This window comes from Erinaceus europaeus, chromosome 4, assembly GCF_950295315.1.
Source record: "Erinaceus europaeus chromosome 4, mEriEur2.1, whole genome shotgun sequence".
Lineage (NCBI taxonomy): Eukaryota > Metazoa > Chordata > Mammalia > Eulipotyphla > Erinaceidae > Erinaceus > Erinaceus europaeus.
The window spans coordinates 26,261,472-26,288,597 of NC_080165.1; the positions used below are offsets into that span (position 1 = coordinate 26,261,472).

Sequence of the window (27,126 nt, forward strand, 5' to 3'; positions counted from 1 at the left end):
CACCAAGTTGCAGATGCTCCCATGATACCAACCTGACTTCTGTGGGCAGACAACCTCACCAATGTTCCCTGGAACCCCACCTCTCCAGAGTCCTGCCCCCACTAGGGAAAGAGAGAGACAGGCTGGGAGTATGGATCATCGATCTCCCAACACCATGTCCGGTGGAGAAACAATTACAGAAGCCAAACCTTCCACCTCCTGCACCCCATAGCGATCCTGGGTCCATGCTCCCAGAATGATAAAGAATAGGGAAGCTTCCAATGGAGGGGCGGGGGTGTGGCACTCTGGTGGTGAGGATTCTGTAAGCAGCAGCGCAGGTTGGCTCCAATGCAGAGAACATGTGCCTGGGAGGAAACACCCTCACGCTAGCCCAGCATTGCTTGAGTCTATAAGCAGATATTTTATACATCATACTCACTCCCTTTTTAGCTTGATTTGGTTTCTTTTTTATGATGGAGGAAACCTCTGTTTAAAAAAAAAAAAAGATAGCAAGTCAGATCAATAAAATTCAAACTTAATTTTTGTTTTTAGCTTAAAAAGTCAACTAAATTAAAGTCTTTAAACGTTCCTAAGATATAACCTGTTGTTAAGAGATTGTGATGTCTTCTACATGTGTCATCTAGAAAACTGCGTGAAAGCATTTCAGACCAACGCAGCTGCACCAAAGTCACTGGTGGCCCGTGTAACATCCAAAATCAAGAGAAAGCTCATTTTCCCTGATATGATACCAGTGAGAAACAAAGGGCCCATGGGTGTCTGTTTACTGCTTTCTTAAGGGGGCACTTCTCTGTGTTAGAATAAACTGTTAAGCTCTACTATTCAAAAATCTCAAGACTGTGTTAAAGCATAAAGTTAGACAGGAGTTATATATACAGTTAAAGCAGTTACTGATGTGCTTTTCTAAGTCAACATAGAAAATTTATCACACTGACCTACAAGAATTTTCTTTCTTTCTTTCTTTCTTTCTTTCTTTCTTTCTTTCTTTCTTTCTTTCTTTCTTTCTTTCTTTCTTTCTTTCTTTCTTTTTTGCCTCCAGGGTTACCACCAGGGTTCAGTGCCAGCGAATCCACTGCTCTTGGAGGCTACATTTCCCATTTTGTTGCCCTTGTTGTGTCTGTTATTATTGTAGCTATTGTTGCTACTGGACAGGACGGAGAAAAATCAAAAAAGGAGGGGAAGACAGAGAGGAGGAGAGAAAGGCAGATAGATACCTGCAGACCTGCCTCACCTCTTGCAAAGTGACCCCCTCCCCCTGCAGGTGGGGAACTGAGGACTTGAACTGGGATTCTTACACTGGTCCTTGCACTTTGTGCTATGTGCTCTTAACCTGCTGCACTACCGCCCAGTCCCCCCAACAAGAATTTTCTTTAACAAGAGCACTGTTCAGTTCAGGCTTATGGCAGTGCTGGGGATTGAACCTGGGATGCCTGGTGTCTCAGGCATGAGAATCTGTTGTACTCCTACTGGTATTATCTCCTTAGCCCTTAATAAGACATTTAAAGCATACTATCATTATTATTATTATTATTTTTAATATTTATTTTTATTTATTTATTCCCTTTTGTTGCCCTTGTTGTTTTATTGTTGTAGTTATTATTGTTGTCATTGTTGTTGGATAGGACAGAGAGAAATGGAGAGGGGAGGGGGAAGACAGAGAGGGGGAGAGATAGACACCTGCAGACCTGCTTCACCGCTTGTGAAGTGACACCCCTGCAGGTGGGGAGCCAGGGTTTGAACCAGGATCCTTATGCGGGTCCTTGTGCTTAGCGCCACCTGCGCTTAACCCGCTGCGCTACCGCCCGACTCCCACTATCATTATTTTAAGAGTACTCCTTTCTATATTACACAAAGTATTGGGTTGTTGGTAAAGTCATAGGAAAATACGCCATGACTTAACCAACAATCTAATACATCATGATTTCAGAAAATGTTCTTGAAAATTGTTTTTGGGTTCATTTAATCATGAACTTTTTTTTTTTTTTTGCTTCCAGGGTTATTGCTGGGGTTTGGCGCCTGCACTACAAATCCACGGCTCCTGGGAGCCATCTTTTTTCCATTTTCGTTGTTGTTGCTGCAGTTGCTGTTATTGGATAGGACAGAGAGAAACTGAGAGGTGGGGAAGATAGAGGGGGAGAGAAAGACACCTAGAGACCTGCTTCACCACCTGTGAAGCGACTCCCACCTGCAGGTAGGGAGCCAGGGGCTCGAACTGGGATCCTGTGCCGGTCCTTGTGCTTTGCACTATGTGCACTTAACCTGGTGTACTACTGCCTGGCCCCCAGTCATGAATTTTCATTTATTTATTTATTTATTTATTTTTGCCTCCAGGATTATTGCTGGGGATTGGTGCCTACACCACGAATCCACTGCTCCTGGAGGCTATATTTTTCCCTTTTGGTGCCCTTGTTGTTTTATTATTGTTGTGGTTATTATTATTGTTGTCATTGTTGTTGGACAGGACAAAGAGAAATAGAGAGAGGAGGGGAAGACAGAGAGAGGGAGAGAAAGACAGACACCTGCAGACCTGCTTCACCGCTTGTGAAGCAACGGCCCCCTACAGGTGGGGAGCTGGGGCTCGAACTGGGATCCTTACACTGGTCCTTGTGTTTTGTGTCATGTGTGCTTAACCCACTGCACTACCACCTGACCCTCCCCCCCAATCATGAATTTTCTATTCTCCTTTTAGAATTATATTTGTGAAACCCAGTAAGAGATGAATCCTAATTCACTTTCTCTCTGAGCCAATAATGCACTTTATTAGTAGGGCTAGGGTTGTACCACTACAACCTTTTAACCTGGTTAATTAATATTACTAGAGCACAAAACCATAATACAACAAAACTAATAATATCTAGCTCTAATGAAAGGATAGCAGTATTACTTTTAACTATGAAAAAGACAAACAAAAGGGCTAGGGAGACAGCATAATGAGTATCCAAAAGGCCTCTATGCCCGAGGCTTTGAGGTCCCAGGTTTAATTCCCAGGACCAACATAAGCCACAGTTGAGCAGTGCTGAGGAAGTGGTTTGGCGGCTAGAGCGCAGGCCTTGTATGCCTTAGGGTCCTGGTTTGATGTCCAGAGCCACATGTGCTGGGGTGGTACTCTAGCTTTTCTGTCTCTGTCCTGTGCAAAACTCTATATATCATGTAAAAATAAATATAGTAAACCTTTAAAGAATACATAGGTGATATTATGCATATTACCTGTGGTAGCCTTTGTTGGTACATTAAGACCTTCCACACTTGGTCCTAATTCTGGGACTCCTGAGGGTAGAAATATTATTAACATAGAATATATGCTCATATAACTAGCTTTCGAGTATGGGGTTCAATGTGCTCAGTACTAAATATCTAATTTCATAGATAAACATCTTTCTTCTTAACCCTACATATTTTTCATATGTTCCTTAAAGTAGTTGCAGGTTCAATAACTTCTTGTTTAAATTGTCCTAATCTTGACCACTGGGAACTCATTCAAACTGATTCCTGAGTCCTCTAGACACACCTTCATCTATCTTTCCCTATTAAATACCGGGGTTTCATTTTTTAATAGTTTCATAGCATGGAAACCATGGAGAGTGGTATTTAGAGTCTAAATTTGGGCACTAGGTATGCCCAATGTACAGGGTGATACTGTCTCTGGGCACAAAATTAGGACATACATGTGTGTGTGTGTGTCTGTGTGTGTGCGCGCGTGCGCGCGCGCGCTAAGCTATGTCTATACACTCACCAATGGTTAGCTCACCAGCTCTCTAGTGTGTACAAAAAGAGACAGAACACCAAAATAAGCAAGCACTAACATACTACATTCCAGCATCTCACTTTTACCTGTCATGTATTATATTTTTGTTGCTGAATTCACACTATAATTCTGGTTACCAAAAGATGCTCAATTCAAAACAGAAAGATCTGATATTCTGGTCTATGTTATGCATATAGCAGAAGTGATTTTTAAAAAAAATATTTATTTATTTATTCCCTTTTGTTGCCCTTGTTTTATTGTTGTAGTTATTATTGATGTCATTGTTGCTGGATAGGACAGAGAGAAATCGAGAGAGAAGGGGAAGACAGAGAGGGAGAGAAAGATAGACACCTGCTGACCTGCTTCACCGCCTGTGAAGCGACTCCTCTGCAGGTGGGGAGCCGGGGGCTGGAACCAGGATCCTTATGCCGGTCCTTGTGCTTTGCCACCTGCACTTAATCTGCTGTGCTACCACCCAGCTCCCAGCAGAAGTGATCTTTAAAACGAAGGCAACTAATATAAGTATATTTACAAGTATAAGCCTACAATAAAGTCACCAAATGTGAGTCACGAGGCATCAACTATTTCTAGAATACTTTCAAGTTAAAGTCCTGCTTTCTAATTTTAAAAGTAGCACAGGCTCACTATAAAAGTTCAGTCACCTCAAACCTATCAAACTAAAAGTACAAATCCTCAGTGACTTGATCCCCCAGTCAACAAGGTAGTGTATACCTTCAAGAATTGTTTCTGTATATGTACATATATGTTTTTACAGGTATGAGGCTACATTACATGATTGGGGATTTTTCCCCCCACTTAATAATCAATCTTTCATGTCATGGTTCCCTACTAGGTACAAGGTTCTTATTTTGTAGCAGTTTCATAGTACATCATTGAGTCGCGAGAAAGAAAGTTTTAAAAAGCTACCTTCAGTATTTGCTGGGGAGGATTCCATAGTCTTTGGTACTAGAGGGGATGGTTCTGATGGCGCTGACACCCATCCTGAGCCACTCCCCTGGAGCAAGGTGAGGAAAGTCATTAACATCTGAGTCAAGAGACATCATAATAAAACAAACTCAGTAGTTTAAGTACCACATTCTGCAGGCCAGGGTGAGTGGGAATAAAAGATAATAAACACCTCTACCTTAGGTCTCTGTTTCAATGCCCAGATCTTTTTTTTCTTCTTTCTTCAGCCTGTAATAGTACCTCCGACTCTGCTTTTAATTTTCTGCTTCTTTCCCAGAATTCAACTAGTTCCAAATTTCATCTTTCTTCTCATTTCTTTTTTAATGAAGACTCCAAATCTCTCTTATTTAAAATTTTTTATTATCTTTAATTATTGATTGGATAGAGACAGCCAGAAATCGAGAGGGAAGGGGGTGATAGGAAGAGAGACAGAGAGACACCTGTAGCCCTGCTTTACCACTTGTGAAGCTGTCCTCCTGCAGGTGGGGGCCAGGGGCATTGAACCTGGGTCCCTGCACACTGTAGTGTGTATGCTCAACCAGGTGTACCACCACCTGGCCCCTCTTCTCATTTCCTATATTTTTATTTCACAAAAGTCTCAAATCTATACATAAGTTGCAAAGTTAGTACAGAGTTTCCATATGTTCTGCATGTGTCCTCTTGTCAAATAGGTTAAAATCTGTGTAAACTAAGAATTATAACTGGCACAACATATTAGCTTACTCTAGATTTTATTGGGCTTTCACTGGATTTTTCACAAGTGTTTCTTTTTAAAAATTTTTTTAAAGTATTTATTTATTTTCCCTTTTGTTGCCCTTGTTTTTCATTGTTGTCGTAGTTATTGTTGTTATTGATGTCGTCGTTGTTGGCTAGGACAGAGAGAAATGGAGGGGGGAGGAGAAGACAGAGAGGGGAGAAGAAAGATAAAGATACCTGCAGACCTGCTTCACCGCCTGTGAAGTGACTCCCCTGCAGGTGGGGAACCAGGGGCTCGAACCGGTATCTTTATGCAGGGCCTTAAACTTTGCGCCACGTGCGCTTAACCCACTGCGCTACCACCCAACTCCCTTCACAAGTGTTTCTTTCTGCTCCAGGATGTCATGTCTGTTTGCTCTCCTCTGTTTTATAAATTTCTCAGTCCTTCCTTGTTTTTCATGAGTCTGAAATCTTTGAAGGGTACTCATCAGATTGTAGATGGCTCCTCAGTTGGGGATTATCTAATCTGATCCATTCACCCATCCTTCCTTTCATTTTCCCTTCCTCCCTCCCTTCTTTCATTTCTTTTTCTTTGTTTTTTTTTTTTTTTGTCTGATGTAGTGGACAGAAGACAAGCAAACAGCATCCCCTCTTCAAGGGGGCAAAGAGGAGGCAGGGCATCTAACAGAATGACTGAGACTCTAAGCCAGGAGACAGCTCACAGTTCCTTAAAGGAGTATTTAGAGGGGCCAGACAATGGCTTATCTGGTAGAATGCACATAGTAGAATGCACAAGAATCTGGGTTCAAGCCCCTGGCCACCACCTGCAGGAGGGAAAGTTTCACAAGTGGTGAAGCAATGCTACAAATGTCTCTTTCTCTCTCCCCCCTCTACCTCCCACTTGCATCTCAATTTCTCTCTGTCTCCATCCATCTATATATTTTAAAAGGACCACGTAGTAAATGTCTGTGGTTTTGTGGGCCTTGAATTCTCTGATGTAAGCAATGTGGGGAACCCACAGAAGCCTGATGGGCTGTTGCTTCTGCTACTATCAGACAGAACAGCTACTGAAGGCTCACCTGTGCCAGCTGCTAACTGCTTCATCAGTAGTAACACATGCGCTTCTCACAGGAGCCTTGAGGCATGTTCTGTCTGCGCAGCTGAACGAGGACTCTGAGGTTCAAACCTCTGTCAGAATTTGGCTTCAAGAAAGCTTTCTTCCTTCTCTATCAATTTCCAAAGCTCTGAAGTGAACTGTGGTAAGTGACCAGTAATAACTTCTCAGCCTCCCTGGCTGGTGGGCTAGAATAGGCAATGGGACCTCAGCAGACAGGCTGTGAGCAGAAGTGCCATTTCTAGAACTTTCTGTTTTTAAATATTTTATTTATTATTATTGGCTAGAGTCAAAGGGAAAGAGAAAGAGAGACACCTGCTGCCCTCCTTTACCACTAGTGATGCTTTCCCCCTGCCAGTGGGAATCAGGGACTTGAACCTGGGTCCTTGTGCAGTATAATGTGTGTACTTAAGCATCTGTGTCACAGCCTGGAATGGAATATACAGAATATTTCTGTCCAGTATCTTCTGTTCAGCATAATGTCTATGAGATCCATTTATGCTGTGTACATTAATAATGCATTCCTTTTTCTAGAGAGAGAAATTGAGAGAGAAGGAGAAGAAGAGAGAGGGAGAGAGAGAGAAAGATAGATTCTTGCAGACCTGCTTCACCACGTGTGAAGCAAGCCCCTTGCAGGTGGGGAGCCGGGGGCTCGAACCAGGATCCTTGCGCCAGCCCCTGCGCTTCACGCTATGTGTGTTTAACCCGGTGCACTACCACCCAGCCCCTTTATATAAGAGTTTGTTTTTAATATTTTATTTTATTCCATTTCTAGAACTCTCTGTAAGAGGAAGGGCCACTTGCTTTCCTGGGAGTGTGTCCTCTGCTTGTTGGCTGGGGAAGGTCATAAGCTGGAGCGGCCACTTTAGATCCTGAGACAGTAGTCACATGTTGAGAACAGAAAACCCATCCTGGCCACCCCAACAGCCTGCCTCTGCACTGAGGATGGGAGGTGAGCCCCTGGCTTGTGGAAGCGGCTAGGCTGCAAGGCTCTATTGCAGCAGCTTAGTCACATGCTACTGGGCACATTGTAAATGCGTACCCATTACAGCGGGCAGATTAAGCACACTTTAAAATGATGAGAAGCATGAAACAAACCTCAAGAGAAGCATGAGAGGCAAAAAAATCTTCGTCCTTCTGTGGAGGGGATAAAGGTGGAATGGCACAACTATCAAGCCACAGCTAGAACAAGAACAAAAAGCACCAGTTAGCAGTTCATCTGGTTATAAAGGGTTTTGTTTCAGAGTCAGTGCTCCCTCTCCAGAGGCTTCTTAGCTAAATAAAGATGGGCACTTCCCCTTATTATGTAATCAGTAATATGCCTACACGGGGGCTCTGAGCATACTGCAGAAATGTGTCAGTCCACTTACTGCTGCTTCTAACCCTTGAGAAGTCCAGTGTGCACACACACCCACAGATCAGCTCTGACAAAGAAGAGCCAGGGGCTCTATTTCCGAGGGCTTGTCAACCTCGTTACCTCCAACACTCTGTCTGTGAACGTGCCTGTGTGCTTCAGTGCACATGTAGCCCTGGCCAGCAGCAGCAGGGGTAGCACTTCTGAGTCTTTTGCAGACAATGAAGAGCCACAAAGTGCTGGAGCCATGAGTCCTTGGAGGGGTCACTGTCAAGTGACAGTGAACAGTCATACTGTGATTTCCTGTTTCAGCTTTCAGAGTGTGTCCTTTCTTCCTGTGGTCTGCTTCATGTCAATTTTCACTTTTTTGTGCTTTTTGTTGTTTAACAATGGGTCACTGGGGGCTGAAGAAATAGCTCACTTGGACAGTGCATTGCTTTGCCATGTGTGCAACCCAGGTTTGAGCCCAGCTCTCATAACACTGAAGGACGTTTTGGTGTTGTAATCTCTTTCATTCCTCTCTCTCTTCTCTCTCTCTCTCTGCCACTATCTTAAAAAAAAAGTATTAAAGTGTGTCCTTGTTTAAAATGGACCCAAATGGCCAGGGAATATAGTTCAGCTAAGAAAGCATTCAACTTGCATGTCTAAGGCATCCCTCAGGACGTGCCAGACTGATGCTCTGGTTTCTCTGACATGAAACTCTATTTCGCGAGATAAAAGTGATCAAAAAACAAAGAATGACAGAAGATATTTCACTGTTTATGAAATGATAAGTAAATAAATAAGCAAGTGGCACCAAGCACAGTGCAGGGGGCTGTCTAGCTGAGGCTTTGTCACACCTCTGGAGAAAACGCAGAGCTGCACTGGCTCCATCCAGGCGTGAGCTACAGCCCTCTCGGCCAGGACCCTCAATGTTACTTATCAAATACGTTATATCAAATAAGGTGTTTTTGTTTGTTTGTTATGTTTTCTGTCACTAGGGCTTCATTGTTCTGGGCAGTGAAGGTGGACACAGATTGATAAAGACAGAGACAGAGGTGGGAAGGAAAAGACACCAACACCAATGCTGCCCCCAGTGTGGTGGGACTCAGGCTCTAACTGCGGTCACATACATGACAAAGCAGGCATCCTCCCAGGTGAGCTATCCTGTTGACCCCAAATAGGGCGTCTATAGACAGAAACGGGCCAGAGAGAAAGCTCACTGGGTAGGTGTGCCTGGCATCACACAGGAGCACTGTGACACCAGGGAAAGCCCTTGTTCTGCGGTCTCTTTCGCTCTTTCTCTATCTCTTTGTTTCTCTGCCTAAATGGGAAAAAATGGTTGAACTAGAATCAGTCAAATCACATATGTGTGAGGGTTTGTCTCTATATACAAACAAAAAAATTAAAATCCCATAAACATATCTAAAGTGTTGATGGGTTGATGAAAATGTGACAGGAGGCTCCAAAGAACTCTGGGTCTGTGTTTCCCCAAAGACTGAAGTTTAACACGCAGTAATTCAGTGTCTGACCATGAGAGAGCACAGCTAGGAAACTCTGCCGTGTGGGATACAGGACGCTTTTCCTACTAGAACAAAGGCAAACACCTAGGGCTCTGTCCACCTGCGTGACTCACATCGGTGCCATGCTTGCGTGTTGCCTGGGAGGCCAGTGACTTGATTTTCTCCCTGTAGAGCTGGGCAGCACGGCTGTTGTACTTGGTGTTGGCATCACTGGCAACACAGCCGTGTTGGTGGAAAAATGTCAACTGCAGAGGAAAGCACAGGTTAGCAGCAGCTGTGTGTTCTGCCCAAGGCAACCACAGAAAGTGCTCCTTTGCTTAGGAAGGATTTTTTTTTTTTTTTTTTGCAATTCTAGTAAAAATAAAAATGATTTGAATTATGAAACTATCTGCAACAAATGCTTCCTTGTCAAAGGGAATTCCTTCCACAGACAAAACAGTGCTATTCTGGTAAGCAGGCAACATGAGGTAACCACCACCCCCATTCAGAACATGATTTGGGGGGTGTTTCCTACCCAGGACAATGTTTAATTCATGAGAAAACCATTTCAATTTGTTGGGATGCTTGACAAATTAGCTAGGAGCTATGATAAGCTTCACTTTGCTCAGCACTGTTGCTTTTTTTTTTTTTAAAAAACTTTCTTTTTTAATCCCAACAAGATTACTGCTGAGGTTTGCTGCCTGCACTACAAATCATTGAACCTGATGGCTATTTTTGCCCATTTCTTTTGATAGGACAGAGAGAAATTGAGGATAAAGTGTGACAAAAAGAGAGAGAGGGAGAGTCAGGCGGTAGCGCAGTGGGTTAAGTGCATGTGGCACAGAGCACAAGAACTGGTTAGGATCCCGGTTCAAGCCCCCGGCTCCCCACCTGTAGGGGAGTCGCTTCACAGGTGGCGAAGCAGGTCTGCAGGTGTCTCTCTGTCTCTCTTCCTCTCTATCTCCCGCTTCTCTCTCTCAATTTCTATCTCTATCCAATAACAAAAAAACTTAAAAAATTAATTAAAAGATAAAAACAAAAAAAATTTTTAAAAAAATAAAGAGAGAGAGGTAGTCAGGCGGTAGCATAGTGGGTTAAGCGCACATGGCGCAAAGAGCAAGGTCCGGTGTATGGATCCCAGTTCGAGCCCCTGGCTCCCCACCTGCAGGGGGGGTCACTTCACAAAAATCACCCTCAGATATTAAAATCTGTGTTTTCATAAAAAGCCTTTTTTGGGGGGTTAAGCAGTAGCATGCCGGGTTAAGCACATGTGGCACAAAGCGCAAGGACTGGTCTAAGGATCCCGGTTCAAGCCCCCAGCTCCCCACCTGCAGGGGGGTCACTTCACAGGCAGTGAAGCAGGTCCCCAGGACCTTTCTCTCCCCCTCTGTCTTGATTTCTCTGTCCTATCCAACAACAACAACATCAGTGGCAACAATAACAATAAGGACAACAACAAGGGCAACAAAAGGGTAAAAATGGCCTCCAGGAGCAGTGGATTTGTAGTGCAGGCAGAGAGCCCCAGTAATAAACCTGGAGGCAAAAAAAAAAAAATCTCTTTTCTCTATATCATTGCTTCCTGGTTTCACTTCCTTTGAAGCACTTATCAGCTGCTCCTCTCTTATCCTCTTCTTCAGTCAACACTCTGTCTTTGCCTACGAAAGAGGAGATCACTTGGATAGTACCAGCAAGACAGTTTACTCAGATAGCACACTTGCTTTGCTATGAGCAAGACCAAGTTTGAGCTCAGGCCCCACTGAAGGAAGCTTCAGTGCTGTGGTGTCTTTCTGTCTCTATCTCTGTCTCTCTGTCTGAAAATGTCAGTCTGGTGCAGTGAAGCCCCAGTGACAACAACAAAAAATAAAATGGGATCTCATCTGTCCATACGTCCCAAAGACACATAACAAGCACACAAAGGTGCTTAGAGATTTGTGGGTGAGCAAGCCAATTTGATAGCCCAAGTCCAAAACCCATCGTGTCTTTTCATTATTCAACAGGCCTCCCAAACTCTTAGATGCAAACATGAGATTCTTGGTTAGTGTGACATATTCATACAGGAAGGAAACAAGTCTGAGGTGAGCTTACAGCATTAGCATTTCCTCCGACCTGCATGCATCGCAGTTGGAACCAAGACCAGTTAGAATCCAACTCTGTAGACCTACAAGAGAAGAATATTCCCAAACGTTAGTATTTCTGTTTTTCCAGGATCATTACAGTGAGCTGCGGAGAATAAGATCGCCTTTATCTCCAGCTTCCAGAAGGATTCTAAGCTAGTGTAAACTGTGACACACTTTCAGGCTGTGGGGACTCCATAGTGCAGGACAGTGGACACAAACAGTGGGGACATGGCTCCTCTCTCCTGTGCTAGAAGCCTATGAGTGAGCCCCACCAGGTGTGCCCCCACTCCCAATGTCTGCCAGCCTTGTCCTCTTGGGAGCTGGTCTGGTCACCAAGGTGGGGAGACTTAGGATTTGATGCTCTGGGAATGACCCCCTGGGGCCCCTGCCACGCTTCACATCCAACTGAAGTGCAGTCGAAGATGAAACCAGAGCAAGGCAGAGGCGATGACTGCAGCCCCAGAAAGACAAGTTCACTAAGCCAACACTATAAAGCAAGACACAGCAGTGCAACAATATTAGACATCTTTCTGCTGAAGCCATCCAGTTGCTTGTCCCGCACTAACTGGAAAGGAGTGTGGACATCTTAGAGCCGGGATGTGCAGAATACCCTTTACAACGCAGACAAGGGAACAAGAATAGGGGCTTCAGAGCCACTAAACTTCCCTGCTGCTTTTTCGCTTACTGATCTCTCTGCTTATTAGTAGCCGCCAGCCTTTGTAAATAAGAGGATGTACTACTCTTACATGTCATTATGGCACGCACACATGACACATGCACTTCATGGGGATCTAAAGCAGGCAAAGAGTAAACCACACTTTATACAAAATGACATTTGATCACCCAGTAAGAAACGGAGGTGCATTTTGTCTGGAAGCTCTTTCTCTGAACCCCTGCTCAAGTGTTGCATGTCCCCACCCTGCCTGCCACAGGAGGAAGGCGACTGCTCAGTCTCTGGAGACACGACCACCTGCTAGCTATGTGATGCTGGAGAATTCCCATGCTCTGCCTTATTTTGCTCACCTGTAAAGTCAGGAAAATGACAGTGTTCTCCATTTTAACCTTATAGAAATCAAATAAGCGAGTAACTGAAAAGTCCTTGACTCATGGTAAAAACCACATGGGGAAAACAATCATCACATCACCAAGACAGCCTGCCACTTCATGCGCTAGGCAGCAAGCTCCATGGGATAGAAATAGCCCTTTTCTTTTATAAATCTAGTTTTAACATTTACTTATTTTATAGGACAGAGAGAAACTGAGAGGGAAAGATAGGGAGGGAGAGAGACAGAGAGACACCCGCAGCCCTGCTTCACTATTTGTCAAGCTTCCCCCCTGCAGGTGGGAACCAGGGGCTTGAACCCAGGTCCCTGAGCAGCGTAACTCGTGTGCTGAACCAGATGTGCCACCGCCCAGCCCCGTACCTCCCTTACTTTTCTTACACATCTGGCATAGTCACCAAAGAGATATTGCTTATGGACTGACTTGAAATGTGTCCCAAAGGTGAGGCTGTGGAATAGGTACTCGAACCTGATGAGCTATCTCTCTTCTTTTAATGCTGAGCTATCTTTTTTGAATACAGTCAAATATCTCTATATATTTCTTAGAAGGGAAGATAAAAACTAGCTGTTCTTGAGTTGGAGGACTAGCTCATCAGGATGGCCGTGTGCTTTTCAGGAGGTCACCCAAGTCTGAGTCCACCACATGAGAGGGCCACAGCACGGGGGCAAGCTCAGCTCTGGTGCTATGGTGTCTTTTCCTTTCTGCCTTTATATCTGAATAAAAAAGCAGCCTGGAAGCTGCTTAAAATAGGCATACAGGATTTCTCTCATCACAGTGAAACTTCAAAATAAAAGGCTTTGCCGCCACTGGACTCCAAATATAATCAGTTTTAAGAAACTTGACTTTTTTCCCAACCAGACTGCTGCTAAGTTTCAGCTTATGATGGTGCTGGTGGGGATCAAACCTGGGACTTTTGTTGCCTCAGACATGAAAGACATTTTGTATAACTACTATGCTAACTCACCAGCCCTAAAAACTTTGAAGTGGGGGGCTGGGTGGTAGCGCATTGGATTAAGCGCACATGGAGCAAAGCTCAAGGATCTGCATAAGGATCCTGGTTCAAGCCCCCCACACACACACATGTGGGGAGGGGTCATTTCACAGGCAGTGAAGCAGGTCTGCAGGTGTCTGTCTTTCTCTTTCCCCTCTCTGTCTTCCCCTCCTCTCCTGATTTCTCTCTGTCCTCTCCAACAACAAGAGCAATAACAACAAGAGCAACAAGGGCAACAAAAATGGGGAAAATGGCCTCCAGGAGCAGTGGATTCGAAGTGCAGGCACTGAGCTCCACTGGTAACCCTGGAGGCAAGAAATGAATAAAAAAAAAAAAACTTTGAAGTGATCACTGATACCCCATCTACACAAGGAAGTGACTTCAGTGTAGCTAATTTCTTACCTTCAGTTTAGGTCAAGAGATCAAGAGATGTGTGAAAGGGAGAAATTGTGTAACAGTGCTAAGAAAATAAAGTGAAAAGAAGTAGGAGATGTTGAGGAATTACTGCCACTTTACCAAAAACAGTTCCTGTCAGCCAATGAGAGAACATGTTTCCTACAATCCCCATGCTTTACATGAGTCAAAATACAAGCTCCTCAAAATGGCATGAATTAGCCTGACCAGTGGCTGCCTGAGGCAGCTTCCCCCTCCCCCAGTAAGAAGGGTATTTAAATAGATTACAAGCACACATACTGGCATAAGGATCCTGGTTCGAGCCCCTGGTTCCCCACCTGCAGCGGGGTCACTTCACAAGTGGTGAAGCAGGTCTGCAGGTGTCTATCTTTCTCTCTCCCTCTCTGTCTTTCCCTCCTCTCTCCACTTCTCTCTGTCCTATCCAGCAATGATGACAGCAATAACAATAATAATAATAACAACGATAAACAACAAGGGCAACAAAAGGGAAAAAATGGCCTCCAGGAGTAGTGGATTCATAGTGCAGGCACTTCCCCACCTGCAGGGAGGTTGCCTCACATAGTGCAGGCTCCGAGCACCAGCAATAACCCTGGAGGCAAAAAAAAAAAAAAAAAAGATTACAGAAATTGATGGAATTAGAAGCCCATTTACCAACTAACATGATCAAGCTTTTGTGTACTCTGAAAGTCAAATGGAGTAGACCACCACTAGTCCAGACTGTCACACTGTCCAGGAGAGTTTCCAAGCAGGCACTGTTGCTAATTGGCTAGACTGCCCATGGGAGGCCCAGAGGGTGGCACCTTCCTGCAGGGGATTTAGAGCCAGTGATGACCAGTGTCTTCTCAGTGATGGCCAGGTGCCAGGCTCCACGTGAACTCATCTGCTCCCGAGGCACTGAGCCAGCTGGAAAGCGCCCAGAGCGAGACAGGAACAGCCCAGATGCAGCCCCCATAGCTACTCTGGCCCCTCACTCTCACCCATGATGCCCCCCAAAGCTCCTAGAATGCCTGTGGTGCCAGGTGTCAGCCTCCCTGTGCACCCTTACTGGCCTCGGCTCACTCAGCCCAAAGCCAAGACCCTCTGTCAGTCTCGCTTGTCGTCATTGTCCTCCTCACTTCTAGCACCAAAGAGTTCACTTTTCCCACTTCTGGACCGCATCACAAGGGCTGAGTGCTGATGAAGTCATGTTTGTGTCATCTTGGAAAGCACTTAAAGACATCATGCTAACTGAGATAAGCCAAAAAGAGGAGGACAAATACTGAATTATTTCACTTATAAGCAGGACTTAGTAAGTAGGGACAGGGAGAGAGACTACAAAGTAAAATGCGGACTGCCAGGGAGTACTGCATCAAAGCAAAGGATCGGAAAGAGGGGGGAGGGAAGGGTGGAAGAGAACTGTGGGGTCTTAATGAAATTATACCCATCAATCTATAAATGCACTATATAGCACTAATCCTCTCACTACCATAGGCCTCCAATCTGTCTTTTCCTTTGTGTCTGGGAAAATTTTCCTTTGTATAGCTGTTGACTTGATAAGTCTACTTAAAAAAATCCATTTATATAAACATTCCACCCACGACTATGCCTGGAAGTGTGTGTGTGTGTGTGTGTGTGTGTGTATGTGTGTTAGTCTACAACTGAGCTACAGCTCTCACCATATACAATGGTTTTTAGTGGTTACCTCTGACTCATTTTACAAGCACTGTGATTCATACAGTTATATTTATCTGACTTTTGAAAGACTAGTGATTAAACCCACAACAGCCTGATCTGAGTGGACTCTGCTGGTCTGCCTCATCAGGCTGTAGTCTGTTCTTCCTTCAGTGAGAACACATCAGAAAGCCACCTGACTTCTGTTCTTCCTTCAGTGAGAACACATCAGAAAGCCACCTGATTTCCTGAGTGGTTTAAACTGGCAGGCTGTGTGTGTGTGTGTGTGTGTGTGTGTGTGTGTGTGTGTGTGCACTTTCTCAATGAGGAAATGAGAGGGCCAGGTTATAATGGGAGGGGCTTGGCTGGGAGGAGAAAGCACAACAAAGGAGGGAGTGATCAACTATATGCAACCTCAGGGCCAGACTTCATGGGCCCTGCCATAGTAGGTTACCATATATTACCTGATAATCATCGACAGGGGCCAAAAAGGACACTAAAAATAAACTTGTCCAGGCACTAAACTAAACCAAACGCCTCAATGTTTCAGAAAAAGGCAGGAGAGTGTATTCAAAATATTCTGAGGCCAAGGAAAAAGAATTTCTGTGAAACCAGTAAAAATGCACAAAATAACTTTCTTAAATAATTACCTATGGAATTATGTGGCTATAAATATTTAGCCCATCAAACTGTTACAAATCAAGTTTTGAGAAGCCCTCAGGAAAGTTTTTAGAGTTCAAATGATAAAATATGTTGTTATCACCCCTGTAGTTTTTATGCTATCATCCAAATTATCTCATTATGAATTATAATAGACTTTATCCTCCAAGAACTAATGCTAATTTTAGGAATTGCATTTTACCAGTGTTTCTTAGGTAATAATATGGCTAAAATCTCTGGTCACAACTCCCAACAGCCTGCCTGATTAGCTGGTTCCCTCCCTGGAAAAAGAAGAGGCAGGGAAATGGCTGGACTGGTTGCAGGAGGCCAGAGATAACAGAAATCTGAGCCCTGCATGTTCTGGGGCTCAGGGCATCTAATGTGAAGGCTTCCTGCGGCTTCCAAACCCTGAGCCTGGCCAGGAGTCTTTCACTAGTTCTTTTATTATCTCAATTTACTCGACCTGACACAGGGCGTCTGCCACCACCCACTAGCAGGGGGTGAGCCTTCTCTGATGTACAAAGGCCCCAGGCAGGCGGCAGCTGGCCTGGCAGAAGCCCATGCAGCCCAATTATCACATAAAAGGAAAGGGAATGCTTTATGGTGAGGATTTTAAATTGCTGCTGAAACTCACATGAAGCCATCACCCTTTAGTCTCATGACATTAGTGTCCTGGGGAGCCGCTGCTATAGGGTTAAGCTAGCAGTGAAACCATGCTGTCTGGAGGACAGCCCTCCAGACACAGCAATACAGCAATTCGGGGGGGGGGGGGGGAGGGGATGGACACACATAGGGCAGACCCACAGACCCCCTGCTCCCCTCCTGCCAGGACAGACTCACAGCAAGCTTCCTTTGACCTGCTCCAGCACTGCTCTGTCACTCAGTGCTATCAGAGGTAGATCTCTGAAACTCCTAACCCATGGCTCAGTTTGCCCGGTGCCAAAGCAAGCACAAAGGAGGAGGAGGAGGAAGAGGAAGGAGGCCCATGGAGCAACGCCATGACTCCTAGCCCCTGACAAGGAGACATTCACCTACCGAATAAAACTCAAATGGACGCCAAGCGAGCGGTGTGAGCCGGAGCAGTCGATGCAGAGAAACACCCCATAGGTGATGCTAGCCCAGCTGGGGTTCTTGGCACCGCAGTCAAAGCACACCTGGAGGAGAAGAACAAGCCCTCCTTCAGCAGTTAGTTCACAGTAACTAGCCCCATGAGTCCTCCCAAAGGACAGCATACTTTCCTTACATTGAAATCAGCTTATCAGAAAACACCTAAGATTTTTTTTTCAAACCTTAAATGCTCATTTATTTTTGTCCAGCTGAGAAAGTCAGTAAGTGTCCCTAAAGCAAGAAGACAATTTGAGTCCTTAGAAAGGAGCAGGCACGTCTGGGAGACTAACCAGAGGTGGGGACAGGCCTTTGGTGGTCCTGAGAAGAGGCACACCCACCCCTTGTAGTAGGTTTCTTACACCCCACTGGAAGACTCAGCTTACTACCTAACCACAGCGCTGTGTAGGGAGGGACACTGACACTAAGAGCCCCAGAGAGATGCAGCAGCAGCAAGATGAATGACTTTATTTGTGGCTTCATGAATACATGTATGTTTTGGTAACGATTACAATACATGCTGGCATCATTCTCAGAATAGGGTGACCACAGTGATGGTCTTATGACAATGTGCTTACATGACAAATGGAGCCACTCCTACACAATTTTATTATTATTTTTATTATATTACAGTATGACAATAACAGATTAGTTGTATGTTAGCAGATTCACACCACACTGATTCCAGGATCATATATTGTTACGTCTCTACTTAACATCATGCAGCCTTGAGAAGGAAGAGGACTTGGTAGAGTATAATATCACGCCAAACATCACTTTTCCTGCATGTATCAGAGGCTTGCTACCTGGCACATAAATCAATGCTGGGGCCAGAACACTGACCCCTTTCACAGTGACTCTTTCCAATGGGGGACACTCCTGTAGGTTTCACTTCGCCCCAGCCAGAGAGGAGGGGCATGGGAACCAGACTCCAAAATGCTCCCCAAAGAGCCTCCTGCAGTGCTATTCACTTGGGGGAGCTATCTGATGCCAACCCCCCAGCAGGACTTCTGCAAACTCACAGGAGACCCCCTGAGTCTCCCTCCCTCCACACAGATGGAGGTCAGACATTCCTCACCTGAGAATTACAGGACTTAAAAACACAGTGCATGTCCTGGAAGTTAATATGCATGACTGATGAATGTCAGAATAGCAAACACCCCACAAATAAGGGAACACTTCTCTTTTTTATTATTAGGGAATTGATTCTCTCATTTTACTCCAGAAGAATAACACACATTAACCCTCTAAGATCCACCACCCCCCCCAATTTCGAACCCCAGAACCATATGAGACAGAGTGCTTGTTTTTTTAAATTTTTTTATATTTATTTTTCCCTTTTTGTTGCCCTTGTTATTTTATATTGCTGTTGTAGTTATTATTGTTGTTGATGTCTTGTTGGATAGGACAGAGAGAAATGGAGAAAGGAGGGGAAGACAGAGAAGGGGGAGAAAGATACACCTGCAGACCTGCTTCACCGCCTGTGAAGCGACTCCCCTGCAGGTGGGGACAGTGTTGTTTTTAAGATGCTGAGATCTGGGGCCAGATGGTGGCACACCTGGTTAAGTGCACACATTACACTGCACAAGGACGAGAGTTCAAACCCCTGGTCCTCACCAGCAGAAAGCTTCACAAGCAATGAAGAACAGCTGCAGCTGTCTCTCTGTCTCTTTCCCTCTCCATCTCCCCCCTCCCTTTTCAATTTATGCCTACATAAATAAATAAATATTAAAAAAATAAATGCTTAGAAAATGCTGAGATCTGGAGTAATTTGATCCGCTGTAATAGGTAACTGAGGGAGCTGCTCCTGTGAGGTACTGAGATCTGCTCTGAGATCCACACTGAGGGACAGAGAGCTGCCCAGGGTGGAAGCCTTGGCTTTGTCAGGTTTTACCCTGGAGAAGTACAACGAATGTCTGCTGAGAGATTGTGCTTATTTCTTTTTAATCTCCCTGAGGGGGTGAAAAACTTACTTTTACTAAGCTCTTAGTCAGTAGTTGCTAATCTTTAAAGGATTCTTTTTAAATTTTTTTTAAAAAAATTATATTTATTTATTCTCTTTGGTTGTCCTTGTTTTACTGTTGTAGTTATTATTGATGTCGTTGTTGTTGGATAGGACAGAGAGAAATGGAGAGAGGAGAGGAAGACAGAGAGGGGAAGAGAAAGACAGACACCTGCAAACCTACTTCACCGCCTGTGAAGCGACTCCCCTGCGGGTGGGGAGCCGGGGGCTCAAACCGAGATCCTTAGGCCGGTCCTTGTGCTTTGTGCCATCTGCGCTTAACCCGCTGTGCTATCACCTGACTCCCAGTAGTTCTTATAAACAAGTGATAAAACTTATCATCAGCAGTCCAGGAAGGGGCACAGCAGGTAGACCATCTGGCTTATAAACCTGAGGATCCAAGTTTTTTTTTAATATATATTTTATGTATTTACTTTTTAATAAGAGAAATACAGAGAGAGAAAAACCAGAACACTGCTCAGCTCTGGCTGATGGTATTGAACCTGGGGATTGAACCTGGGACCTCAGAGTCTCAGGAATGAAAGCCTTTTGCATAACCATTATGCTGTCTTCCCAGCCCAAGGATCCAAGTTTGACCCCCCAGCATCACATATGCCAGAGTGATGCTCTGGTTCTCTCTTTATCCTCCCTCCCACTCCCAGTCAACCTATCTCTCATAAAGCAAATAACTTTTTTAAAAGAGAAAAAAATAAAGTAAGGAATCCCCTTCTTTTTTTTAAATAACCCATTTTCTTTCAATTTTTTTTATCTTTATTTATTATTGTATAGAGACATAAACTGAGAGGGAAGGGGAAGATAGAGAGGGAGAGACACAGAGACACCTGCAGCCCTGCTTCATCACTCATGAAGTTTCTCCCTGCAGGTGGGGGCTGGGGGCTCAAACCTGGGTCCTTGTGCACTGTAACACATATGCTCAACCAAGTGAACCACCACCCGGTCCCCAGGAATCCTCTTCTGTGTGACACTACAGAGTACAGCCGACTCTGCCCAAGGTGCTGTCACTCTGTCACCCTCTACCTACTCATCATTGTGCAGAGACTCTCAAGCTGTAGCTGGTGTGAACAAGGAGAGCGTCAAAAGTGGCTCAGGCAGGGGCAGCTCATGTGAGCCTACAAACAAGCAGTCTAGTGAGACAGTCTGTTCTAAGGGTGGGGTACCAAAAACTCCCCACTTTGGGTTCGAGAGGCATCTGGGAACTAAGGAAAGAGCCTACAGGTATAGAGAGTGGTAATAGATGGTGCAGAAAGTGGCCCTGGCGAGAAGGTGACAAGGAGATTAGGGTGCCTGGACCAGAGTCTGAGACTCACACCCGAGGTGGCCACAGGTCTAGCGGACAGAAAGTGGCTCTCGCATCCTGTTGCCTTCTGACCCAAGGACAAAGACGAGGCATGACTAGGTGTGGCTCTCCAAGGGTAGGCGCTCCTCTTGTTCCTGAGCTGAGCACCCAGCCAGTGCCTGTGGGCACTGACTTCTTCTAGCGTTTGCCCTTCTTCCGTAGCCAGTCAACAGCGTCAGGTTGAGCCTGATGTAAAGTTTCGAGACCTCCTTTGGATCTGGAGAGGTGGCAGTCGTTGACTATGTGGGTCACAGTCTGTCTGGGCACTGACTGAAGACACAGGAGTGGGGCAGTTTGGAGGGAGAGAGGAGCTCAGAGGTTGGAATCAGACCTGAGGGGTCGCAGGGCAGAGGGCAAAGGCAAGCCTGGCTCTCATGAATGCCAGATTCCTCTGCCGGAGCCCAGGCCTATGCTCCGAGTAATGTAGAACCCAGGGCAAAGTGAGCAGAACATCAGTTCTCACAGTGGTGGAAACAAACGGCACTTGAATTTCAACAGTACGCTTCTACTACCTAATGATGAGAGCTACAATTACTACAAACTATTGGCCAGAGCTGATGGTTTTCTCTGTCTGGAACAGGAAAGCCTGCATGGGTCATACCAGCCAGGAATCTCGTCCTGGTGTACCTTTCTATAGGCTGGTCAGGGAAACAGGACTGGCAAACTGCAGTGGCTGGCCGTGTGGCACCACCATGTGTCACAAGTAAGCGGTGGAGAGACTAGCCTTCACCTTGTCATCACACCAGTCCTCACAGCAGAAAACACACAGCCAGGCAGCGCTGTATCCACCTCCGGCGGGCCAGCCCCCGCCTCGTTCTCTACCACCGTGCCCAGCGCACTGCGGATGGGAGGGTAGCTGCTGAAAGAATCATTTGACCAAAAAATGAGAAGCCAAGGAGTCGTCCAGCTACAGGGAAGGATTTCACATGGCAGAAAACTGCCCCTTAGGCTTTAAAATCTGTCTTTCTCCTCATATGCCAGAGGAAAAATTGGATATCATATTTCATTTATTTATTTATTTATTTTATTTTATTGCCATGGATTCTCTGGGGCTGTCAGAACGACTTCACTGGTGGTTTTTATTCTTCTTCTTCTTCTTCTTCTCCTTCTTCTTCTTTTTTTTTTTTGACATAAAACAAGAGACAGAGAAAAGGGAAGACACCACAGCAGCCCTCAACTTCTTGCAAAGCTTCTCCCCTGCAAGGTGCTTCCACGTGGTGGTGGGGGCTCAAGTCTGGTTCTTACATGTGGTAAAGTGTGCACTCTACCGGGTGAACTATCTCCTGCCCCCTGAGGCACCATATATTTTTAATATTTTATTTATTCAATTTTAATCAGAGAGATACAGAGGGACACCAAAGCACTGCTCAGCCCTGGCATATACTGCTAGACACTGAACCTGGGACCTCAGAGCCTCAGGCATGAAAACTTTTTTGCCGAACCATTATGCTGTCCATCCCCAGCCTGGGTGCCATATCTGAAAGGTGAACAGAGTTCTTTTTCTTAAGCTGCTTGTCCTGTCTTATGTATCACAGAAGCCTTTTCTTCACAGTCTTACAACTCTTCCCAAGCTGTGAACACAGGTCCCCCTCCACCATGGACACTTGTTGGCATTTAGGTTTCCTAAAACTCAAGTGCTTCCCATGTCATCTTGTCGCTGGTGACCCTGCTCGTGAACAGCTGTTACTCAGGAAGGGGGGCAGAGCTGTCACGGGAGGGGCGAGTCCGTGCTGACGGGACAGCCCTTTGCACTCTGCAGGCTCCTGACCTGTGCTCCTCAGCAGAGGGTGTCACTCCAGCCCGCTGTGTCATCACAACATCTGCAGCCGGCTGCAAAAAGTTCTAACATTTCTTGGGGGGGGGGGGCTAGGGGAGGGAGGAGAGGAGGTGTACCTCTGGAGAAAAAAATGGAAAACCCCAGTCTCCTGACAGACCCAAATGTGGGTGGGGGGTAAGGTGTATGTTGTGTGTGTGTGTGGGGGGGGGCGCTTTCTCAGTCAGAGGAAGGGGCCACTGCTCAGGCCACTTGGTGGCTTTAGCCCACAAGGAAACAAGGGGCTGCCACTGAGTGACATGGGGACCCACTCCCCCAGGCTCCAACAAGGCGCCGCTGGGAGGGGGCAGCCCACCTCACCCAGGTGCCCAGCGCTGCCAGCTGGGTGTCAGACCCGGGGCCTGGGGCCCGCCGCCCCCTCGAGGAAGCTGTGCTGGCTTCCAGGGCCCTGGGTGCCCCCGCCTCCCTCGGCCGGACCCGGCCTCCAGCCCTCGGGGGACTCAGCGTCCATCTCGCCGCGGCCGCCCGGCCCCGGGACGCCCCCTGCCGCCATCGGGCGCCGAGGAGCCGCAGGCCCCGCGCGGAGCGGCCGCTGGGCGACGTGTCACAACCCCGCGGCCCCGCCTCCCGCCGCAGCGGCCACGGCGCCGAGGGGCCGCCCGGGGTCCGGCGGGGATGCCCAGCCGGCCGGCCGTGCCCGGGGGCCTTACCTTGTTGGTGGGCACTGAGCGGAGGCGCTTGAAGATGGTCAGGATGTCCTGCTTGCTGGGGTCCCCCATGGCCACCCGAGAGCCGAGGCCGACAGCGAAGGGCCGAGCGGGGAGCGAGAGCGGTTGCCGCCTCCCGGAGACAGACGCGGGCCTGGGGGCGGGGCTGCGCGTGACGACCGGGCCCCGCCCCTCCAGGCCCCGCCCACAACCGGACGCCGGCGTCGTGCTCCTCCTGGGGCCACGTTCGGAGCTGCTGGGGCCGCGCCCCGTCCCCTCCCTCCTCCCCCCCCCCCCCCGCCTCGCTTGGAAGCTGTACGCGCGTGCGCAGAAGCCTCGTGCACCTTCGTCATCTAGTGGCTGAGAGCGGTGTGTGGGGGGCTTTGCCCATTGCGGGTAACCTTTGGAGCCAGTGCTTTGGCGTGTTGGTCGGGCAGCAGAGCTAGTAACTCCGAGTGGCCTTTTCTTGATCCCTAAGCTAAGGCTGAACCCTCAATAGATAGTGTCTTAAAGATTTATTTCTTAGTGAGATAGAACCAGAGCATCGTAAGTAACGGCGTGTGCAGAGCAGTTGTAGTGAGACAAATGGTGCTCAGTCAGAATTGATGATGAAGGTGAACAGCAAAATAAATTTGACCTTTACAGACCGTGTTCCAGCATTTGGCCAGCATTTCTACCTGGTGCAGCTAGGGAAATAAATGGCTTAGAAGGTAGAGCACAGGACTTGCATGTGTGGAATAGAGCTCTGGTCTCTCTCATGAAATAAGTACATGTTTTTACATTTTTGAAATCTGGGGGGGGGGATGAAGACAGCACTCAGCATATAGGTGCTGGAGACTGAGCTTGGTACCTCATGATGCAAATTGGATGAGCTGTGAGCACTTGCTGCACCATCTCCAAGCCTGCTAATCTTAAAATGTTCTATTTATTTCACAGCACCAGAGGCCCCTGCTCCAAGGTGGAGTTTTCCTTCTTTTTTTTTAAAAATATTTTATTTATTCCCTTTTGTTGCCCTTGTTGCTTTATTGTTGTAGTTATTATTGATGTCGTCATTGTTGGATGGGACAGAGAGAAATGGAGAGAGGAAGGGAAGACAGAGAGGGGGAGAGAAAGACAGACACCTGCAGACCTGCTTCACCGCCTGTGAAGGGACTTCCCCGCAGGTGGGGAGCTGGGGCTGGAACCGGGATCCTTAAGCCGATCCTTGTGCTTTGCGCCACCTGCGCTTTACCCACTGCACTACCGCCCGACTCCCTTTTCCTTCTTTTTATTTCAGGTAGGAAGAGAGAAGTGACACCATGGTGCTGCTCGAACTTCTCCCAGTGCTAATGGTGCACCCATGAGGTGCTGGAATTTAAATGCAGGGACTTGCACATGGCAAGGCATGCTCTCTACCAGATGAGCTATCTCCCGCCCCAGATCCCTTTTTATATTAATCTTTAAAAGCAAGTGGAGGAGAGTTCAGAGAATAAAATGAATGCCTTGCCATGTGTGGAACCTGAGCTCCAGCACCACACCAGAGAAGATGGAGCATTGCTGCGGACTCTCTTCTATCTACCTCTACCTGTTTCCTTTTAAATATGTGAAATAAAGGACTGGGTGACAGCACACCTGGTTGAGCGCACGTGTCACAGTGCTCAAGGATCCAGGTTCGAGCCCCCAGTCCCCACCTGCGGGGGAAAGCTTTGCAAGTGGTGAAGCAGGGCTGCAAGTGTCTCTTTCTCTTTCCCTCTCTATCTCCCCTACCCTCTCAATTTCTAGCTATCTGCATCCAATAAATAAAGATAATTAAAATTTTTAATAAATACATTTGTGAAATAAAAGTGGTCTGGGGGACCAGCTTGATATTACTATGTGTAAATAAGACCCCCAGTTCATCCCCCAGCACCATGTGAAAAGAAAACATTTCTAGCTAGAAATGTTGTATTTTACTTTTATTTAGAGAGAAAGGAGAGACACCACAGCATGAGACCACTATCTATGACACTCGCTCGATTCCACCCATGATGTTTCCATGTGGTGTCAGCACTCAAACCCTGATCTCATCGAGGTAAGCCGTAGGCCCCACCAGGTGAACTACCTTCTGCCCACCCCTCAGAGAAGAGCCAAAGCTTGGAGAAAAGTGTGTCTTTTACATCTATAGATGTGGAGCCACTAGAACAATGTTCCCCAAGACTTGGTGGTTAAGTGCAGGGGGCAATTTTTGCAGTAAGTGGGGTGACAGGCAGAGAGTCCATGCAGCCTCACGGGAGACTGTGGGGAAGCCTCAGGCAGTGCCTTGATAATTTTAGAGCTGGGAGTGGTCACTTGTCTGGTTGTCCTTGGGAGGAGCTGGCAGCTTGCTGGGAGTGTAGTCTCATAGAAGCCCAGAGCTGGACTTTTACCAAAGAAAGGAAATGCACTATTTGGCAGAACAGTTATCTACTTTTGCAGACAGCTCTGTTTGAAAATGCCTTTTGGGAGTCGGGCGGTAGTGCAGCAGGTTAAGCGCACGTGGCACAAAGCGCAAGGACCAGCCTAAGGATCCCGGTTTGAGCCCCCAGCTCCCCACCTTCAGGGGAGTCGCTTCACAGGCGGTGAAGCAGGTCTGCAGGTGTCTATCTTTCTCTCCCCCTCTCTGTCTTCCTCTCCTCTCTCCAATTCTCTCTGTCCTATCCAAGGATAGCAACAACAATAATAATAACCACAACAATGATAAAAAATAACGAGGATGACAAAAGGGGAAAAATGGCCTCCAGGAGCAGTGGATTTGTGGTGCAGGCACCGAGCCCCGGCAATAACCCTGGAGACAAAAAAATAAAAAGAAAATTCCTTTTATGGCACCCTATGCTCTGTCCATGGGTCCAGGGACACTGGACATATTCCTAAGGAGAACTCACTCCCTTTCTGATAGGATGGGGGTCCCACTTACTGATTGGAGCTGCAGTCTTATCAATTTATATGTTAGAAGCAGAGTATTTAAAAAACATTTATTTATTTGTTTATTTAAACAAGGAAATGGAGAGAGAGGAACCAGAGCATCACTCTGGCACATGTGATGCCAGGGATCAAACTCAAGACTTCATGTTGATAAGGCCAATGCTTTTATCCACTTTGCTACCTCCTGGGCCAAGCAGAGTTTTACTTTCCAACAACGAGATTACTGGGGGAGGGGGGAGCAGTGTAGAGAGCAGGGGGGATATAGCATAATGGTTATGCAAAGAGATTCTCATGATTGAGGCTCCCAAGGCCCAGGTTCAATCCCCCTCACCAACATAAGCTAGAGCTGAGCAGTGCTTTGGTTAAAAAAGAAAGAAAGAAAGAAAGAAAGAAAGAAAGAAAGGAAGGAAGAAAGAAAGGCAATGTAGAGTGTATACACTAATAGGAAGGGATAGATAGGAAGGAAAAAATACCATTTATACACTCACCATGTCCTTTTCTCTCCTTTGTTTGAGTGTTCTCTGTATGTGTTATTAACGCCCTGTGCTGCACTGTGTAATACTGTGCAAGAGGGACTCCACTTTTCTTTTTTTAAATTTTAAAAATTATCTTTATCTATTGAATAGAGACAGGCAGAAATTGAGAGGGAAGGGGGTTATAGGAAGACAGAGAGACACCTGCAGCACTCACAAAGCTTTCCCCTTGCAGGTGGGGACCAGGGACTCAAACCTGGGTCCTTGTGCACTGTAACATGTGCACTCAACCAGGTGCGCCACCACCTGGCCCTTCATTTTTCTTTTAAGCTGCATCATCCTAGGCCCTAGGTGGTAATTTTTTTTTTTCTAGGAATGAAGTCTCCTAGTAATTATTATTCGCATATACATGTATTTGCAGGCACATTCATTGATCCCAATAGAACAGAAAAAGCACAAAACTTGTTTCAGGAACTTTGGTATTGCTGTTCTTATGCAAATCTATGGATAGTTTGATATTTAACTAAGTTATTCTTTCAGTGA

The 27,126-nt window shown here is 46.3% G+C and overlaps 1 protein-coding gene across 1 annotated transcript in view; it reads right to left on the minus strand.

Annotated features, from left to right (window-relative positions):
• ARFGAP3 (ADP ribosylation factor GTPase activating protein 3) overlaps positions 1-23,364 on the minus strand; it is a 47,624-nt gene extending 24,260 nt beyond the window's left edge. The window contains exons 1-8 of the mRNA XM_060190783.1: positions 23,195-23,364; positions 17,283-17,401; positions 11,439-11,511; positions 9,488-9,619; positions 7,617-7,700; positions 4,670-4,757; positions 3,205-3,264; positions 419-465 (exon numbers count right to left, since the gene is read on the minus strand). Of these exons, the coding sequence (XP_060046766.1) occupies positions 419-465; positions 3,205-3,264; positions 4,670-4,757; positions 7,617-7,700; positions 9,488-9,619; positions 11,439-11,511; positions 17,283-17,401; positions 23,195-23,263 (672 nt within the window). The 5' untranslated portion in view covers positions 23,264-23,364. The remainder of the gene's footprint in view (positions 1-418; positions 466-3,204; positions 3,265-4,669; positions 4,758-7,616; positions 7,701-9,487; positions 9,620-11,438; positions 11,512-17,282; positions 17,402-23,194) is intronic.
• Positions 23,365-27,126: the final 3,762 nt, after the last annotated feature.